Source organism: Podarcis tiliguerta, assembly GCF_965153285.1.
Source record: "Podarcis tiliguerta genome assembly, chromosome: 11".
Taxonomy (NCBI): domain Eukaryota; kingdom Metazoa; phylum Chordata; class Lepidosauria; order Squamata; family Lacertidae; genus Podarcis; species Podarcis tiliguerta.
This window is the reverse complement of record NC_139544.1, coordinates 20,513,454-20,533,825: the sequence shown is the minus strand read 5'-3', so window position 1 is coordinate 20,533,825 and position 20,372 is coordinate 20,513,454. Positions and strand designations below refer to the sequence as shown.

At 42.7% G+C, this 20,372-nt stretch overlaps 2 protein-coding genes and 2 long non-coding RNA genes across 7 annotated transcripts in view; 3 read left to right on the top strand and 1 right to left on the bottom strand.

Annotated features, from left to right (window-relative positions):
- Positions 1 to 5,369, top strand: part of AP3S1 (adaptor related protein complex 3 subunit sigma 1) — a 23,479-nt gene extending 18,110 nt beyond the window's left edge. For 2 of the 3 annotated variants that reach the window (XM_083404418.1, XM_083404417.1), the window contains exon 6: positions 4,823 to 5,369. In XM_083404418.1, coding sequence (XP_083260544.1) covers positions 4,823 to 4,951 — 129 coding nt within the window. In that variant the 3' untranslated portion in view covers positions 4,952 to 5,369. The remainder of the gene's footprint in view (positions 1 to 4,822) is intronic. The other variant, XM_083404419.1, reaches the window with a different exon arrangement.
- LOC310660081 lies at positions 1,219 to 19,350 on the bottom strand. 2 transcript variants are annotated; one of them, XR_014503142.1, is made up of 3 exons: positions 19,215 to 19,350; positions 9,930 to 10,033; positions 1,219 to 4,497 (listed from the first exon to the last, which is right to left on the bottom strand). It is a non-coding gene; the product is annotated as an uncharacterized lncRNA (long non-coding RNA). The 2 variants fall into 2 exon arrangements; XR_014503143.1 differs by lacking the exon at positions 19,215 to 19,350 and adding an exon at positions 18,936 to 19,031.
- Positions 10,214 to 17,250, top strand: LOC310660171. The gene is made up of 2 exons (XR_014503269.1): positions 10,214 to 10,805; positions 17,160 to 17,250. It is a non-coding gene; the product is annotated as an uncharacterized lncRNA (long non-coding RNA).
- LVRN (laeverin) overlaps positions 19,226 to 20,372 on the top strand; it is a 38,264-nt gene continuing 37,117 nt past the window's right edge. Inside the window, exon 1 of the mRNA XM_083403824.1 lies at positions 19,226 to 20,372. Coding sequence (XP_083259950.1) covers positions 19,735 to 20,372 — 638 coding nt within the window. The 5' untranslated portion in view covers positions 19,226 to 19,734.

The following is a 20,372-nucleotide window of genomic DNA, read 5'->3' as shown; positions in this document are numbered from 1 at the left end:
AATCCTTCTTTTGAGCCTCATCTGCCTTCATTGCTCTAGCCCACTCCCTTTCCAGCTCTGATACCAGGAGCGAGACGGGAATGGGTTTAGGAGGTAAGGTGAATAAACAGGCCTCTCCCTAAGGTCCCTTTCCTTTGACAGACGCCATCCCATCTGTCTTCTGTGAACTGGATGGGCTCACAAAAAGAAATGCATGTATGCCACAATCTTCTGTAATTCGTTCCCAATATTGGATGTGTTTTAGGTAAAGCACCCAAGTATTTATAAACATTATTCCAAAACTGTTCACATTGTCTCAGAAGTACTGTGTGACCTGTATCCCATGCTTAAAGTGATGTATGTTAAATCCAGCATTCTAGTTTAAATTGGCAGATGTCAATTCACCAAATTAAATACAAGGTCCTGGTCCTCTTCTCTTATAGTGGTGTATGGGTAAATATGTTGTCTTGTCTGTTCTGGCATTTGCCCAGCATTTATGGATGGGAATAACCCCAAATGTACATATTTCCCCCCCCCCTAAGGTCTGCTTATGGAAATCATATAAAACAAAGTTGGTGTCTTTAATAGATGGTAGCCAGTCGTGGTATACATGAATACTGACATTCCCAAATGACTTTATTATTTTGGGTGTAGAAGAGTGTTTTTATGAGGTTAATAACAACAGTTTCAGGTTGGTTAAAAGAGGGTTATTTCTTTTTCTGTTCAAAGTAAAGTAAGGTGAAGGGATACCGGAATGTTTGACAGGAATAAAAAAAGGAATAAAAAGCTGCCACGTTAACCAACATAAAGCTAGAAATGTGTGGTTTTTTTGTATGCTGCTTTGAAGTGGGGTGCCAAGGTCATTCACATTAAATCAGTTCAACTAACTGGCTGGATATGAAGGAGTTCCCAGGGCAAGGGATGAGTTCACACACTAGTCCAGTGTTTGTAATGGACATTGGCAGGCCTGGCAGAGCACAAAAATGGTGCCACCTTGCAAATGATATCATGCCATCAAGTGCTGCACCGAAACATCCAGTGAGCATCTCTGCTCATTCTAGCTCTAATGTATAACCCAAATTTACAAAAGCTGCTTATGAAGTTATGTTCACAGTCAAAGCCATTTCCTAGGCATCTGAACTTGGAACTTAATCAGCTGTTCCACCTGGCCTTTGAATGCCTATAATTTTTAACCCATTCCTCTCCCTAATAAATAGGTTGGTTTTTTTTAAAAAAAAAAAAACACAACTCATTGAGCTCTGCCTACTCCTGACTTTCAGCTGATAGGCACTTTGTCCCCAAGACTTTGGGAGGCAAAATTGCTCTGTTTGAAGTTTCCTGCATCTTCAGTCTTAGACATCTTCGGGAAGACATCTGAAGGCAGCCCTGTTTAGGGAAGCATTTAATGTTTGATGTTCTATTGTGCTTTTAATTCTGTTGGGAACCGCCCAGAGTGACTGGGGAAACCCAGCCAGATGGGCAGGGTATAAATAATAATAATAATAATAATTAATAATAATAATAATTACTTAAGGCCATATCTGCATACTTTTGATTCCATGAAATCCCAAGGCTGAGAACATGTGAGTGGATGCATGTTACAGCAGTTATCTAATTTAGACCATTTATAGGTGGAAAATCATGAGTTTGCCAGGGCTTAATCAGCCATTAGATGAGGCTATCACAAGATTTAGGACTTGTGAGCAAATAAACATTGCCAGAGAGACTGTTTACAACTACATTTCTTCTGCTTTTGATATAAATAATAAATAAATAAATTTGTATTCTGCTCTTCATTTGAAGATCCCAGTGTGGTTCACAGCAGAAAAATACAAAATGAGAATACAAAATACATAACAAAAAAACAAAACAAACCTGGAAGAATTTTGAGGGATTATCAGAAGTTATGCATATTTTCATGTGATTATATTCAGATTCCAGGGTTCTGGCAAGTTCACAAGGGTATGTCCTAGTTTTCCAATATGGTACCTGCTTAAGCTAACCTGTCTTAAACATTCCGATTCAATAGGTGAACATGTGTAATAAATCTAGCCTTTCTAACCTCCCCCCCAATTCAGTTGAAAGGAAATTTGAAAAATTGCAGGAGCTTTTATGTGAAGTTATCTTCTGCTCTAAGGCTGTGCATGCATACTTGGGAGTAAGTGATATTTAACTTGGTAGAGTTTAACTTAGCAGTAAATGCCTATGGTGTATTATATTTCTTTTTTTTGCTAATTTGGTGCCCTAATTGTATTTTCAACAATTAAGTCAGCATTTATTACTATTCTGCCTTTTTTGCATCTTTGTAATAAAACCACATATAAATCCTGATTCAAGCTTCCTAATTTTGGAAGCTAAGCCCTTTCTCTTAAAAGTGTGTGTTGGGAAGGAGAAGACCAGAAGTGTCACTTGTTAAAAAAAGCACTGACTGGATTTTGTTGGGTGACAGTCAGTTAAAGGTTAACTAGATTAGGAATGCTGTCTTCCTCTGTACCCATCCCTGTTGAAATTTGGGCAGTGCAACGTGACTTTCATGCTTTTTGCAAGGGATACTAGTAATGACTAAACATTATTGCCAAATTGAGTCTATAGTGGAGTGGGGTATAAGGTTGGATTTGGAGGAAGAATTTAATGGCAGAAGATGAAACAGGTGGATTTTTTCTTTCTTTGCTGCCATTCTGATCCCAAGCATACTCAGAAATAAGACTCATAGAACTAACTCAGTGGGACTTGTGTTCAAGCATGCCTGGTTGGCATATGTCATGTAGGCTGTAACACATTTCAGATATATTTCCTTGTGAAAAGATTGCTGGGATTTTAAATAGTTTTTGTTCCATTGTATAAATACTTAAAGGGTATTTAGAAATATTGCAGATTAAGAGGATAATGGTTCTGGTGATCATTTAACAAGCTTTTTGAAAGTAGTGAACTTCTGATATGGACAAATGCTAGTACTAGACAAAACACAGTAGCCCTGTATTTTAGGTGGCTCTAATGAAGGCCAGGGGAAGCCTGAACCCTTAAACAAAATGCTTATAGCACAGCTAGGGACACTGTAATGCTGCTGAGACCCCAGTTACCCACCATCTTAATATCCCAGAAGCAATTATACATTTAAATTAACATAGGCAAAGTTTCTTTCATGGCCCCAACAGTGCCTAGCAAAAGCCCTTGACTAAGGGTGCTTCTGCAGTAAGCAGCTTCTCCCTGCCTAAAGGAAGAATGCAGTAAACTAGTATATGAAGCAAAATATTAAGCCAACCTTCCAGGCAAGAAGTATACTGGCTTGCCTGTACTTTGTCACAGAACAGCTTGGTGTGAGCCCGGAAAGTTTTCTGCCAGAAGGAATTGTTCTCTACCCTGGATTAACTTCAAGGGAGTGTGGAACCTTAAAATTAAGAACGTAGTTAGGCAAATTTATGTGACTATTAATGTTCATTTGTGAATCAAAGTATGTAAGAGCTAAGCCTAGCCTTGTAAAGCAGGACTGCAAGCCATAAACATCTTGGTTAATTAAATTCATTCATCTGTGCTGGCAAGCATTTTGTACATTTCTCTTAAAGAACAATGCACCACAATAGTGATTTGAAGATTTAAGTTTTAACAGTTTTCTTTGAAGTAACTGGCAGTCCTCCATAACCCTGGCTTGCTCTTGAATTTACTAGTTTGAAATACCAAGATGCAGTTGGGGGAGCTATGCAGATATATTAGCAAAGCTTCCAAAATCTGCATCCCTTAAACAGCGTGGGAAATGTGTATATAAGACGTTTCTAGAAATTGAGAGGATTTCTTGCATATTTTGCAAGAAGGCAGGCTACAGGTAGTAGTAACCTCTGAATCATACAGACAACTTTTGCACACATTGGAGCGGCAACCTTTATGTTGTCAGTCAATCCTGAACATAGTTGCTTAGTTTTAATCCTTACTGTATTTGTTTAAAGATCGGTTGTAACTACTTGTCTTCTGTGTGGATAATAATTCTGAACACAGGGATTTTTCCTTCATAGATAAATTATGTTGAACTCAGAAGTCTTGGCTCAGAAGCATTTTTCTCTAAACCTTACAAATGGAAAGGGAAGACCCAATAAGTCAGGGATGGGAGGGACTAGTCATGTTTATATTTAGCATCTGAGTTGCCAAAATCAATTATTTAGTGTAAGCCTATGTTCTTTTGAAGGATCAACAGCCATGTAGCAGGCAGGCTCTTGTTTTTTAAGTGTTTTGGATTTCATTCTTGGAACGTCCCCATAGCCTTTGAAGTGAGGTGGAATGGAAAAAAGATATAGAGGTCATTCATTATTCAGCACTACTAAATGAATGATTAGATATAAAATCAGTGTAAAGCTTCTTCATATTTTTTGCATATGATTTTAGTTTTCGGCATTTTTTTAAATGCTAAAGCCATAAGAGAAATAAACATATTAGAAGTAATACAAATCAATAAAAAATGGCTGATTATCAAGATTGGTCACCAACTGAAGGTGTCAGAACACTGGTGCAGGTTGCGTGCTGCAATGCCTGGAAACAGTAAAAATCAAAGACAGCAAGAGCTTTAACTTTTATTAACCTCAATCTGGTTGTTTTACAGACTCTACATTAATTTTTCCCATCAAGTCGCCATTGCACGTGTTAACCATGTTTTAGAGTTTGTGTGAACTGCTTTTTTTCTCGTTAAATACTTCAGAGTAGTCCATTTCATTCCAATCCAAAATACCATCTGGTTTTTCTAATCTCGAGTCTTGGTGTCTGTGTATAATTATTTATGGTAATAAAGTCATCCTTGTGGTATGCGACTGAGTGTAATGTGCGCCATCTTAGTGATATCTTTTTCTTCTGTATACAGGCTGGTTTAGCAGGAGCCCCAGCCCGGGCTGTGTCAGCTGTAAAGAATATGAATCTTCCAGAGATCCCAAGAAATATAAATATTGGTGACATCAGTATAAAAGTGCCAAACCTTCCCTCTTTTAAATAAATTGTGCACTCCAGGTAAAAATGAAGAACAAATAGAAGTTGATCGCAAATGTTTACCAAACCAATGTTTTGCTGTTTAAATAAAAGGTCATGTTACCCTGTAGAAATCCTTTATAAAATTATGTGAAGTTGATTGTGCTTTGCTTAGTGAATTTAAAGAGAGTGGGTGGTTTGTGATTTCCAAATAAGATTCTTGTGCCCATCTAAAGCAAGCATATAATGTTCTGGAAAAATAATTCAAACTGTTTATTTACTTTGTATGGCATTTTTTTTGTATAGACTAAGCTCTGTAATTAGTACAGCAGTCCTGTATACATTCCTTCAAGTTATTTAAGATCCTGATTTAAATGTTGCATGAAAGCAATTCAGCTGTATCTTCTCTTGCTTTTTAAATAAAGTCATAACTATGTGGACTGCAATCATTTGTTTGTTACCTTTGTGGATAGCAATAAATGACTGTTCCATACTGTATCAACCTTAAAGTCTAGTGTATATGTCACTTGAGAGGAACTCTGACCACAGATATGCTAGTTTTCAGTCAGAAATCTTGACTTAAATTCAGTGTAGAAGTTCTGTTGCAGAATCTGGGTTCCTACAGTAATAACAGCACATAATACCAAACTGCATTAGAATTGGATCATATAAACCATTTGCAATTGTGCAGTGTAGTGCTAAATTAAAGTTCCTTAGCAGTATGCTAGTTGTACTAGCAGAATGACTTGCACGAGAGGAGGCACAGGAAGCCAGCATGGTTCTTGTGGCTGGCTGCGTAACAGATTGCTGTAGCCCCAATACTTCCTGTTGCACAAGCTTTCACTAGCACAGCTGCTGCACTGTACAATCATTCAAACTGTACAATCATTATTCTTGCCTTTACACTAGTGCAACATCCCTTACACTGGCAGCCAGAGAACTTTTAAGTAACAGAGAACAGTAAAGGAAAACACCCTGGAGCCTGTCATTTAATAGGACTCTGGAACCTCCTTTTCATAATTTTTTACTTAAAATGAAATAACTATAGATGCATTAAGGGTTGGGATTTAAAAAAAAACTAAATAGCTTTTGTATCTGGTTAGCTAAACCGAAAAGTGACAAACATACTTATTTGGAAAGAAGTTTCAGATTCTTAAAATTCAGAGTTCTCTGAGCCTGTTTCAAATAAAGCTTCTTGACTGGATTTTTATTGCATGCAAGGATCCAATGAAAGCTCTTGCTTTTTTCTTTCCACACCCATGTAATCAAACATATTCTCCCTAGAACCAGAAGCTCACTTAGATAATTGGTATTGAGCAATAGGTTGCATGAGAGATTTTGAGGATTTGAGTGCACAAGGCATTGTTTTCAGATAGATTTTCCACAACAAAAACTGGAACAATTTAATGAAGGGGCACATGTATTTTGGGGTATGTAGCTGAAATATTGCAGGCATATCAGAATAACCATCTGCATTGGGAGCAAAGTGATTAGTTTTGAATTATGAAAATTATTGTTGAACAAACGTCTGAATAGAACTGGAAGGAAAACAGTTACACTTGTATATCTGTAAACTAATTGGGTCTGGAAACAAGCCTTTCCATGTTATGGAAGGCTTTATAATACAGTGGTGCCTCGCAAGACGAAAAGAATCCGTTCCGTGAGTCTCTTCGTCTAGCGGTTTTTTCGTCTTGCGAAGCAAGCCCATTAGTGGATTAGCGCTATTAGCGGTTTAGCGGCTATTAAAGGCTTAAGGGATTAGCGGATTAGCTGCAAAAAGGCTATTAGCAGCTTAGGGCCTTAGAAAAAGGGGGTGGGGAGCGAAAAAAACCCACCAGGAATAGCAAGACATTTTCCTCTTGCGAAGCAAGCCCATAGAGAAATTCGTCCTGCGAAGCATCTCCAAAACGGAAAACCCTTTCGTCTAGCGGGTTTTCCGTCTTGAGAGGCATTCGTCTTGTGGGGCACCACTGTATGTTTGTAAAGCTGGTGGTTGTTTTTTAATTCATGGATGAAAGGGACCTAATTTCAAGTGAACATGTTCCAAAAGACACTGTCTTTTAATTTTCAGTTATTTTAAAACTTTCTGTAGGAAAAAAATGGTTCTCAGTTGTCCCAGTTTTCTCAGATGACATAACTCATCAAGAACATTGTTTGAGCTCCCTGATGTAAGGGAATACACAGGCAGTTTTGTTCTCGTTCATATATATGGCTAGAGCTGGGGTACCCTATGTGGATCCTCCAGATATAGCTAGATTACTACTCCCATCATTTCTGACAACTGACCATGATGGCTAGGGCTATGGGAGTTAAGTCTACAAACACATTGAAGGCACAATGTTGACTAGAAAGGTCACTATGGAAGGGTTAGGAGGAGGTAAACTAGGAGAATTCTTGAATGTGTGTATTTCGGGGTGAAAAATAAAAGCACCCTTCCTATCGCTAGGCTGCATGTGGGTAATACTTAGAATGGCTGAGCACTTAGGAAGGCAGTGAGCTTGGGTTTTGGGAACCTGGAACAGATAAGGCTGGCCCAAAGCTGGATACTGAAGACAACCAGTGCCAGCTTCAGAGATCCAGGAGGATATCAAAGTTTATTATGAGGCCCAGAAGAGTTAGTGAGGAAGCATATCTGCTCTCTGTTCACTTCTGCTTTGTCCAAAGAGGTTCTACCACCAAGCCCAAAAAACATTGACAGCCAGAAATAAAACTCTTGTAAAAGCTTTAAGCATATGTTGGATGTTGTCCTCAGTTTCATAAATGTAGTCCTGGGGTCTAAATGTAGATAAAGACCAGTTAAAGTTTATTGACGAGCTGATTCTGAAAGAATAGGAACCCTGCAAATATGGTTTTTGGTTTAAATGCAGAAACCTGGCTTTGTAGCTGGCACAACGTATCTTTTATTTTTACATAGAATATTTTTAAGTCTTGTTCATACTTAATGTTAATTAAAAATACTCTGAAGGCATGGGGTGCTTTCTGACTTCATTACACTAGCATTCTCTAATTCAGCAAAGATGTTGGTCTTCATTCTTTCGCAAAACAATAAAAGGGGCAAGCCACAGGAATTGGGGAAGAGGAGCTATCAAGGCTTGAATGAAAGAAGTGACTGATCAGAAGGTCAGCGGTTTGAATCCCTGCGATCGGGTGAGCTCCCGTTGTTTGGTCCCTGCTCCTGCCCACCTAGCAGTTCGAAAGCACATTGAAGTGCAAGTAGATAAATAGGTACTGCTCTGGGGGGAAGGTAAACGGCGTTTCTGTGCACTGCTCTGGTTCACCAGAAGCGGCTTAGTCATGCTGGCCACATGACCTGGAAGCTGTCTGCGGACAAACGCCGGCTCCCTTGGCCTATAGAGCGAGATGAGCGCCACAAACCCAGAGTCATCCACGACTGGACTTAACTGTCAGGGGTACCTTTACCTTTACTTTTACACAGTTCTCAACCCCCCCCCACTTCAGTCCTTCCTTGTTTTTCTCTATAGCAGTAGAGAGAGCTGCCCATAGAAAACAGAAAAATCCAGGATATCCCTGTAGCTGTGATTGAGCTATAGGAAGGTGAATGAGATAGGATTGTACTCTCCCAGAGCCTTTCTTGCATAGGTCATCTATCATGGCATCCAAGGCAATTTCTGTTCCAAAACTGGGCCTGAAACCAGATAAATCTGATGTTCTATGGAGCAGTTTGCGTACACCCCCTACAAATGTGTTCCGACATCTCATATTGGGTGGCTTCTCTATTATGTTTTCTAGGCTGTTGCCAGAACATTTCACTGCCCACTTCTTATTCGGTGTATTAATTGCTTCCTGCCTTGTCCCTAACCATTTCTGTTAAGATTTTCATAAACTCTATAATCACTAAGTGGGTGGCCATAATCTCAAGCCCAGCTAGAAAAACATATACACAATATCGTCAATCTTTGTTTGGTTTCCTTTTACTATATACACCATGGTTAAGATTGCTCTTCTTGTTTTCAGAGCTCCTTAAGGGCTTCTTTCACATCTTTCCTTTGCTTCCCCATCTCTTGGGGGGGAAAGGAATGCAGAATTACTTAATCATTCCTCAAGCTAAATTCAGATTTATGCTATCCTGTCCATGGGATTTTCTGTTCCCTTCCCCAATAACTGCATCTAGATTTTTAAAAGTTCAAATTCTTTGCAAGCTAGCTAAGAAGATGGGCTAAGTTGAACTATTGAACTAGAGACAACTATAGGAACTGGGATGTAGGGGATTCTTGGAGGCTATGTGAACCTTAAATTTAATTGGTATTCTAGCTTATCCATGATTATATGAAAATTCTATATACCGTATTTTTCGCCCTATAGGACGCACTTTTTCCCCTCCAAAAATGAAGGGGAAATGTGTGTGCGTCCTATGGGGTGAATGCAGGCTTTCGCTGAAGCCTGGAGAGCGAGAGGGGTTGGTGTGCACCGACCCCTCTCGCTCTCCAGGCTTCAGGAGAGCCCCAGCGCCAGCCCCACAAGGTCGGGGGACAGAGGGAGGTGGAATGCCGCCATCATGCTGTCTCCCGAAGTGGTTTGGAGGCTGACGGCGGGGAGACCCCGCCGCCAGCCCCTCAAGCTCCGGGGACAGCTGGGAGGCGCAGCGCGTCTTCCCGCTGTCCCCTTACCTGATCTGAAGGTGGGCGGCAGGGAGAAGAGCGCTTCTCCCCACTGCCTGCCCCACAAGCTTCGGGGATAGCTGGGAGGCGCAGCGCGTCTTCCCACTGTCCCCGTACCTGGCCTGAAGGCGGGCTGCGGGGAGAAGAGCGCTTCTCCCCGCTGCCAGCCCCACAACCGCCTGGGGGGGGAATAATTTTTTTTCTTTATATCCCCCCCAAAAAACATGGTGCGTCCTATGGGCAGGTGCGTCCTATGGGGTGAAAAATACGGTAATTCTAACACGGCATACATTTAAATGTTTCAGCATGTCTTTTTAGGAAACAGCTTTACTCTCTTAATGTACAGAGAGGTGATGACATATAATCCAATGAAGATGCAAAATGTACCTGTGGAAGCCAACTTTATGCTGTGCCTGTATAAATAGGATTTCCTCTGAGTTGCTGCTCCACTCCAGACCTGTTTTTCATGCCAGTGCTAAGCTCCAATGTGTCTGGAAAAAATAGAGAAAATCTATAGCGTCAGGTCCTGGCTTCTCGGGATGCACTAAAACATTTGCACAATGTGCACAAAGAAACTTGTAACAATTGGTTTTATTCTGTTTTTTTAAATAACGTTAGAAAAGGTAAAAAAAAGATGAATAATATACTTCAAAGTAGTTCAGTGTGTTTTCATTTCCATTTCTTTGCATTCAAAAAGGGAGCCAAACATGCATACAGCTCTTGGATTTCCTATGAGTCATAGGTTAATGACTGCAATACAGAAAACTGAAAGGCTGCTTCTACATTATTTGCAAATGCTCACATTCTTATCCTAATCTTGTGGGTTTTGGTCATTTTTTGAAACATCATATGTGCTTGCCTTTCGGTTATGGAAAACACAGTCTAACCTGCTATTTTCAAATGATACAACAATCTGTTTGCATTAGATTAGAGGTTAAGTTTGATTATCTTGACCGGAACTATGTGCTTCAAGAACTTCTTGTTGGCTGCAAAATTCTGTTACATGGCAGATGTCTTCAGACACCTGAAGGTTCTCATAAAGTTAAGAATGTGCTAGCAGATTCCAAAAGAGGTTCAGCTAGAATCCGATGGATATAACCAACAAGACTTATTTAGACTGGGTTGTATCCAACCAAGTTCTTCTGAGAGTAGAATTTACTCAGTAGATCCAATGACTAGACCTGCTAATACTGCCTATGAATTTCAGTGGGCTAATGTTGTCCATTAATTTCAGGTTGTTTTGCATTAAAGGCTGCCTTACAGGTGAGTACATGAAGCGTTTAAGTGTTGCAGGAAATGCTGCAATTTTGGAGTTGGTGTATTTTAAAATTGTTTTATGCAGTGCCGTAGCAAAGTTCTCCTAAATATAATATAAACAAGACAATCCACAATGGCTTAGAAATAATGCATTTCTGAATATTCATCTGCAAATAATCATAGCTGGAACAACATACTTCCAGCTGGAAAAATAAGCCTGGCAAGATCACAAGCATCTGCCTATTTCTTTTTATCATGTGCTTTTAATTCAAACCAAAGAAAGGAGGACTGTTGATTCATTAGTGAAGATTTAACTCTGCTCATCCTGAACTACATAGCTCATGCAGAATTTACTTAGCAGTTACTGAATCTAGAAATTTTTTCCTTACTGCTCCCCGACCGCCCACCAATGGTTTATAAGAATAAAAAAATGGAAATGGAGGTAACAGAGGGATTTGCATCATCAACATTAATACTTTTAACAAATCTGGTGGCAACAGATCCGAGAAGTGAGATGATATGGGGCTTCTTGAGAAAAATGATCTAAGAACAGCAGGATGAGACGGGTGTGCAGAAAAGAAGCTGAAATGCAAGCCAGCAACCTTCTCTCAGGTTTAAGCAGATGAGCATCATCTGCACTGTAAATTATCAAAATACAATTATGCCATCAATCCCCATTCGCTGAAGCCATCTTACTACAACAATGTCACAGCAGGCTTACTCATTGTTACCTAAGTACTTTCCTTCCCCATAGGTCCTTTGGGACAGAGTCCTTCACATGATTCATATGTCATTCATCTTCATTCTAAGACGGAGACTCCCTGTGAGTAGCCATCGGAGTTGCAAAAGTGAGGGGGAAAGTTATTTCAACAGAAAAACAATCAGAACCAGCCAAATCTGCCTTAATATTTTCCTTAAATAATTACCCCTGCCAGCCTCACTTCCAGGAACATAAATGACCTACAGAATTCTGGTTTCTGATTTTTGTGATACATTTCACTTTTTGCCACTCCTGCAGAAACTGTATAAGAAATATACTGTATTTCTAGTCTTTTGGCACGATGAAATAAAATGCTCAGCCGGTAAGCAAGACAATTATTTGTGAGAAATAGATGGTGTGCAGATTGTTGGGATACTGCCAGGGAGACAGAGTCCATCATGACCCCACGTCGTCTCCGTTGCGATCCATCGACCTCCCGTAGACACGCAGTATCAGCAATTAGCGACACGAGCTCCAGAAATAGCTTGCCACATTCCAGAGCCGATGCACGCTTTATCAGCAGATAATGCACAGCGAAAGATGCACTCAGGAGAGCATTATTTACAAGTTTATTTCTGTGTTGATCAGAACAAAGAAAAACATGACTGCCTGCTTCAGTGTTCCGGCACCAAGAGAGAAACGAAAACAAAGACACAACAGAAACATTCTGTGAAAACAGGAAATACGCAGACTCTGTGACTCACAAAGCCTGCTCCCTTTTAAGGTGGAACGGAAATATCCAAACACAGATAATCTATTTGGGGCTGCTCCCAGTCCTACTCAGTAACCACTCTTCTGTAAGGCAGAAGTGGAATTGCAACTGACTTTAAACTCGCACAACATCAAAACACAATTGGAAGCTGGTTTAAACAAATCAGGATCTTTGTGAAGATGTCTATGTGACAGGAAGAGGAGGGAACAGGTGCAGGAGAAGAGAGCAGGCACAATTCCTCCTTTAATGGTGGATGAAGCTGGAAACTGAATTGACCCTAGAAGAGCCGATGTGTGCCATATTTTCATTATCCTTGTGCATTCTCTGAATACTAATAACCATCAGATTTGATCTAAAAGGGTTTCTTTTAGACTTCTAGCCACTTTACAATATTTTGTTGCACTTCCAAAGTCTTATAGTCAGACAAAGGCAGGCTTAAGGCTGTGCAACAGTATCAGTAGCTGAGCCTGGTTTTAGCATCTATGCTGTATTTTTATGTTTAACAACTTTGATGAATTGGGGAAAGCATTTGAGATAAATAGCACAAACTAAGTGTAAAGTCATGCCAATGATAACCGCAAAACAAAAGTCTTGGCACTTCTAAGTCGTGGCTTTGCATGTCATAACTTTAAATGACTGCTCTGAGGCTTATAAGCTGTTCCTATTAATACAGAACTGGTTTCAAAGTTGAGAGATGATTCCCATAAAATATGTTTTAGTAAAAACAAATGCAATTGTGCTTGAGCTCTCTGCTGCATAACTCAGGGATGGGGAATCTCTAGGCCCTGGTACAACCTTGGCCTGCCAGGGAATACTATTTGGAGCCTGAGGTCACTTCTTCAAAGCCACACCCGTCTGTCAATCAGCTGGTATCATTGGGTGGTGCCAGGTGATGGGCAGCTGTGCTGATTTATCAGCACGTTCCCCGCAGAGGATGTGTTGGTGAAGCAAGCCCCTGCAGGGAGCAGGACTGAATTCTCCACTCAAAACAGAACTCCCTGCCACTGTGTGGGTCAGCATTTACAGATGTTCAGGATCACCTGCCTGCCTATCAGTGACATCATAATGATGTCAGATGGTTGGTAGGCAGATGGCCACTTGTAAAAGCCCATGGATGGTGGGAGATAAAAGATCTGGACCACTGGGTCAAAAATGTTCCCGACCTTGGTATAATGAATGCATTCTTTACTGAATACATACAAGAACTCCTGTAGTGTTACTGATTCTAGAGATTATCTGGCTTGTACAAGTACAGCTATGGCAGTCTTGGAAAAAGGAACTGACAAGAACACAATTACTTTTTCTGTTATGATTTGCTCTTGTGTGTAATATTAACAAGCACAAACTGAACAGCTAAATGTACGTGGGCAGCCAGATACCCTAAGGGAAGATGGAAATAATAATTTACTACTATTTCCCCCCAGTGTGTGATAGCACAGGTACATTTTCTAACCAGGTATCTGAACCTCTATGTGTAGATCAGGTATAGGTAAACTCAGCCCTCCAGATGTTTTGGGACTACAACTCCCACGATCCCTAGCTAACAGGACCAGTGGTCAGGGATGATGGGAATTGTAGTCCCAAAACATCTGGAGGTCGAGTTTGCCTATGCCTGTGCAGATACTATAAATTCTACCTCGATTAGAAGGTAAAACATGGTCTGCTTTCATATTGTGCTTCCAGACTGTGGGATTCAAGTACATACCAGCAAATTTTGGCTGCACAATTAAAGCTGATTTGGTCTTGTGCAACAAGCCCACTTTCCCGAAATACCATATTCTTACAAGAAGGAAAGTGATGTAAAAAAATGTACTGGAAGGTACAGATTTACACTTGCTTGACTGATCTAACTTCCCTGCAAACAAATCAGAATTAATGCTTGATAAACATGTTGTCTGGAAGCAATCATTCTGTCTGTACTAAGATAGCCCTGCAGTTGGGCATCCTGTAATTCAGGTGGGCACTACTGCTGAAGATGACACAGTATGGACTGCTGGATTGGATGTGTATTTATTTGATCCCATTCCAAAATCTCAAAAAAAACCCTGTCCATTCAAACGGGCCACAGATCCATAGAGGAAAATGGAGGTGCTTGTGAGACAATGTTAAATTGTTTGCAAAACGTTAAATGCAGAAAGTGCACCCCACTCTTTACATCACATCAAGAATTAAACATCTACCAAATGATTAAGCAACAGTCAGTGCTATCCAGCTTGCCGTCCGTCTCAAGCCTCAAGATGACGAAGGCTGGATGTTCTGCCAGGAATGGGCCCTGGAACAAAGACTATAGATTTCTGGCCAGTTCTGTTCACAGTTGATATGCAACCACATGTTGTGGTGAGATACAAACTATTTGTCTGGATCATGATTCTATAAGCCTGTTGCCTCCAGGAAACTTTTCTGAATTGACATGTAAAAAATGCAATACTTTTAAACTTGTTCATAAATTCTCTGGAGTTAGAAGTGAGCAGTGAGATGGTCAAGTTTGCTGATGACAACAAATTATTCAAGTGATTGGGAGGGGATCCAAAAGGATCCCTCCAAACTGGGTGAATGGGGAATAAAATAGCATCTGTAGTTCAATGTAAGGAAGCAATACACACTAGGGCAAAACTTCCTGACTCCGTAATTACTAATAGGGTCAAAACTGGTGGTGACTGAGATCATGGGGTAATAGGGGAGAGCTTGATGCAACAGCTGTAAAATAGCTAAATTATGGCTTATGAGATCATTAGAAATGAATAAAAAACAAAACTGGTAATATCATAGTAAAGGTAAAGGTAAAGGTACCCCTGCCCGTACGGGCCAGTCTTGACAGACTCTAGGGTTGTGCGCCCATCTCACTCAAGAGGCCGGGGGCCAGCGCTGTCCGGAAACACTTCCGGGTCACGTGGCCAGCGTGACATCGCTGCTCTGGCAAGCCAGAGCCGCACACGGAACGCCGTTTACCTTCCCGCTAGTAAGCGGTCCCTATTTATCTACTTGCCCCCGGGGGTGCTTTCGAACTGCTAGGTTGGCAGGCGCTGGGACCGAGCAACGGGAGCGCACCCCGCCGCGGGGATTCGAACCGCCAACCTTTCGATCGGCAAGCCCTAGGCACTGAGGCTTTTACCCACAGCGCCACCCGCGTCCCTAATATCATAGTACCCTCATACAAATCTATGGTATGACCACATCTGGAGCACTGTAATAGTATTGCTGCACTTCAGAATGATACCGCACAGCTGGGAAGCTGGAAAAGGGCAACAAAACTTATAATGGGAGTGTGAGCAACTTCCCTTTGGTGAAAAAAGGATGCACTGTTTGGGGCTGATGCTTATGTAGCCAAAATGGCACCGCCGACAAACAAGAGGAACGAATTAGCAGCGCTCTGAGGTTTCCCAAAGTACAAAAAAGAACATGATCTTCTAAAGGAATTTCCAAAACATTTTAACGAGGACTGAGCATACTCTGTGTTTGTGAAATGCAGACTGACTGTTGGGGAGAAGAAATGCAAAACCAAGTGGGAGGAGGAATAAAATTGAGTATTTAAGAAGACATAGCTGACTCATCCACAATACGGCAGCTAGACTGGTGACTGGGAATGGCTGCCGAGACCACATAACACTGGTTCTGAAAGACCTTCATTGGCTCCCAGTACATTTCCGAGCGCAATTCAAAGTGTTGGTGCTGACCTTTAAAGCCCCAAATGGCCTCGACCCAGTATACCTGAAGGAGCATCTCCACTCACATTGTTCTGCCCGGACACTGAAGTCCAGCCTTCTGGCGGTTCCTCACTGCAAGAAGTGAGGTTACAGGGAACCGGGCAAAGGGCCTTCTCGGTAGTGGCGCCCGCCCTGTGGAATGCCCTCCCACAAGATGTCAAGGAAATAAACCACTATCTGACTTTTAGAAGACATCTGAAGGCAGCCCTGCTTAGGGAAGTTTTTAATGTTTGATGGTATTTTTAATATTTTGCTATCCAGAGTGGCTGGGGAAACCTAGCCAGAAGGACGGGGTATAAATAATAAACTGTTGTTGTTGTTGTTGTAACACTACACAGGAGTATTCCACACTGTCCAATTTTGTTGCACTTGCTTGAGCCTTGCTCACTCAGTCTGCCAACTCTCAACATTTAACTCCTTAGAACTTGCCTTCCTCACCCCATTCGACTTCTAAGCTTGCTTTTCAGCTCCCCAACTTCATATCTGAAGCTACTTCTCTCTTCTGTTCTGCAGGCCTGCTTTGCACCTTTGGGTCTTTCTCCCTGCTTTTATGCATCTTCCTCCTCCCACACATTGCAGCCCCTAGACACCCTTTTCACCCTCTGGCCAATTATGAAGCCACCACCCCCTCCTATTCTTCAGATTCCATCATGCCTCTGCTTTTATTTTCAACCCCATTCCTATGCCTCCTATTCTCTCTCTTTTTTTTTGTAACCTCATTTGCACACCATTTTCACCTTTACCTCTTTTTCTCTCGCTCCTCCTCTTTCTCAGCTCCCCCTTGCACACAGACCACCCCTCATTTCCATGCCGATTCACAGCGCTCTTTGCATAAACACACACAGCATGATGATATATGTTACCTTAACATTGTTATGAGTTTGCAAGTGCCAGACGTATCTGATCCCTGACTGAGCCTGGAGATGGGAGGAATTTTGAGGCTCATTTGGCCGACATGTAGCATTCAGTTGGGTTTCTAAGGGAGCTTTCAACCCCAACCTCTGGGCACTCTCATCATGGGCACTGTAGTTCATAACATCTGGATGGTACTATGTTGGCTACCCCTATTTTACATAGCTACCTGTGGTCAAGCCATTATTTTTACTCAGACACACAGCAGTACGGTTTATGGCCATCCTTGAACAGTAGTCCTCTTACATTACGTCTTTTTTTTTACTCAACAGGATTTCAAAACTGTGCTTAGGGTGACGGAGGAATGGAAAAGTTGTCTGTGGCTCAAGAAGGACAGCAAATAAACATAATGCATGCTCAGGGTTTTTTTGTATATGCATCTTTTTTATCATAAACAATATGATGATGACTGAGATGTAAAACGATATGCAGCAACTGGTGTGCTTTCTATAAGAAGCAGATGGAGGCTGTCTAATAGAACTAAACCAGGATATGATAATGTAAACTAGTATTTAACAAAATGAATGCTAACGTTTTCTTGAGTTCTGCATTCCTGCATGCATTTAAGTTGTTTTCCAGATGTCTTCAAAACAGTAGGGTTGAGCACATAGGCAGTGGACAAGCAGTGGTCAGGGTCTCAGCAGTGGATTTAGCTCAGTGCTCCCATAAATACAGGTTATTTGTATCATCTGGGCACCACATTGTACACATTTTTATGAACTCTTGTTTATGTAAACGGTCCCTCTGTTTTCTCATTTACTAGCTTTATACTTAGGAGAATGAGACATAAACATTTGCATTCTTGTGGTTGAAGGGGGGGGGGGGGATCAGCTCCAAAAGTGTAAATGATTTTGCATTGCTAGTATAGTTTAAAATCCCTTGTCTGACTAAAGGTCCCTCCACACCCCCAAGCATTGCAGTATTTCTGGATTTTACACTGTGTGCTTTATGTCTCTGCTTGTAAGGAGAGTGGTTCTTTATAGATTTTGATATCCAAAAGTTCTTTACATGGATACACAAAACTGTTATCACAGGTGCATTACCAAAATACGTTTTGCATCACATGTATGGCACAGGTGCACATGTCACAAACTGGGACTGGCGATTAGTTCCTTGGCTTCTGTATTCAGTGGTCTTAAGCACTGCATGGACCACCTACCTTCAAGGTTGCATTGAGTACCAATGCACACATGGGTGTCTACAGATCTTATTTTTCCAAGTGTGCTTTTGTGCGCATTCATCCACACATGAGCACTTTAGACTCTTATCTCCATGTTTTCCATCCACACTCATGGGCAGTCCTTATTGGAATGTATTTCACTGTGGGTTGTTGTTGTTGCCTCCCCTCAGTTTGTACTTCCTCACCGTCTCTGAGTTCAGGAAACCAGATGTCCAATGTGGGGATGTGCACAGGTATTTGTTCATCTGCATGCATGGCCAATTGTTTTTCATAGAATAGTGGAATTGTAGAGTTGGAAGGGACCCCAAGTGTCATCTAGTCCAGCGCTCTTCAATGCAGGAATCTCAGCTAAATGGGATGGCAGATGGTCATCCAATCTCTGCTTAAAACCAAGGCAGGAGAGTGCACCATCTTTCGCGGGAGTCTGTTCCACTGTCAAACAGCTCTTCTTCTTGATGTTAAGTGAGAATATCCTTTCTTGTAACTTGAACCCATTGGTTCGGGTCCTAGCCCGAAAAACAAGCTTGCACCATCCTCTGCGTGACAGCCCTTGAGATATCTGAAGATGGACAGGGTTGCCATATTCTGAAGAGAAAAAAAGAGGACACAGTTGCCAACTTTTACTTTTAACTATGGATTGCTATGACGACTCTACCCATGAAAAGGTGTCCTGGAAAAAGAGGGCATATGGCAACTCTTCTCAATTATTCCAATACACAAAACAGCAGGTTAAAAACCCCAAAGCCTTGTGTTGCTTGGCCCAGTCAGCCGCCCACTGATGAGCACCTCGTCAATGGGAATAGAGTTAGATAGATGGCATCCAACAAAAATGTTATGAGTAAACAAACAAACAAACAAACAAACTCACCTACACAATGCACTTCAGTACCTTCAGTTGGGTAACATATCATTTTATATTGTTGTATTTCCCTTCACCACATTATCCACGGATCGGGAACATTCAACTTAAACAGGGGAAAGTGCAGACTGTCATTTATTTGGATGAGTACAAGGTCCTGCTGATGAAACCGAAAAGGGTGCACACCTGGGACGCATCAAACCCACTTTACACAGCCCAGGACAGGAGTCCCCAACATGTGTTGTTTGGAAATATAATTAGGGAGAAAGAAAAGCGCTGTGTCCCTACCTTAAAGGGGCCTGAACTTCTAAAGCAAGGGCTGAGGGAGTGTCCTACTCCCCCCTCAACCTTCCCTGCCCGATTTCCAAGCTGCATCAGAGGAGGAATGTGCAAAAAGCCCCTCCTGCTGGAGCTTCCAGTATGGGCTCTGGGCTACAAGAGGAGTCTCGGAGGATGCAAAGAAATTCAAAGTCCCTTCCAGGGAACCAGGGAGGGCTTTCGCCTCCAGTCAGCTGCTGGGAGATGATGTGCAGATGAGGAGCTCCCAGGAAGGGAGGAAGAAGAGGCGGGGTTGAAGGAAGGATGGATTCTTGGCGCCCAGGCGGGGTGTGCCGCGTACAGACCACCTCAGCCAGCAGCTTGCTTGGCTCCCGCCCTGCAGTCCTGGCGCTCCCGTCTCCACCGACGACCCCCTGAGGCCACGAAGAAGAGGCCCTGACCCTTCCCCGCCTCAGAAGAGGGGGCCTTATCCTGCGCTGAATTTCTTCCTCAGTCGCTCAGGCTCCCCCCTCGCTTTCAACCGGCCACCATGACCGTCAAGTTGCGCTCGGGCTTCTACGTGGGCAAAAAGTCCGCCACGCTGCTGGCGCTGCTCTCGGCCGCGCTGCTTTTGGCGCTGCTGGTGCTGGCTATCCTGTACGGGCGCTGCGCGCAGGATTTGGAAGGGAGAGGCGACGAGGCGGCGGCGGCGGCGGCGCCCACAGACGAGGCTCCCGCCAGCGCCGAGCCCTCCGCGCGGCCGCCCGGCGCCTGGGACGCCTGGCGCCTGCCGGGGGACTTGGAGCCGCTGCACTACTCGCTGCTGCTGTGGCCGCACCTGGCGCCCGGCCTGCCCGATCCGCGCACGCACTCGGGGCAGGTGAACATCACCGTGCGCTGTCTCCGCGACACGGACGCGGTGCTGCTGCACAGCGTGGGGCTCGTCTACCAGCGCGCCGCCGTCTGGGGGCCCCTGACGGGCGCCGCCGCCACCGCCAACAACAGCAGCGTCGGCGTGGCCGAGCTGTGGGAAGCGCCGCGGAACGAGTACGCGGTGCTGGAGTTGCGCGCGAACCTGAGCGCGGGCGCCCTCTATGAGCTGCAGCTCGCCTTCCGGGGCAAGATCCAGCACGAGCCGGAGTTGCACGGGCTCTTCGCGAACACCTATAAGGACGAAGGAGAGAGCAG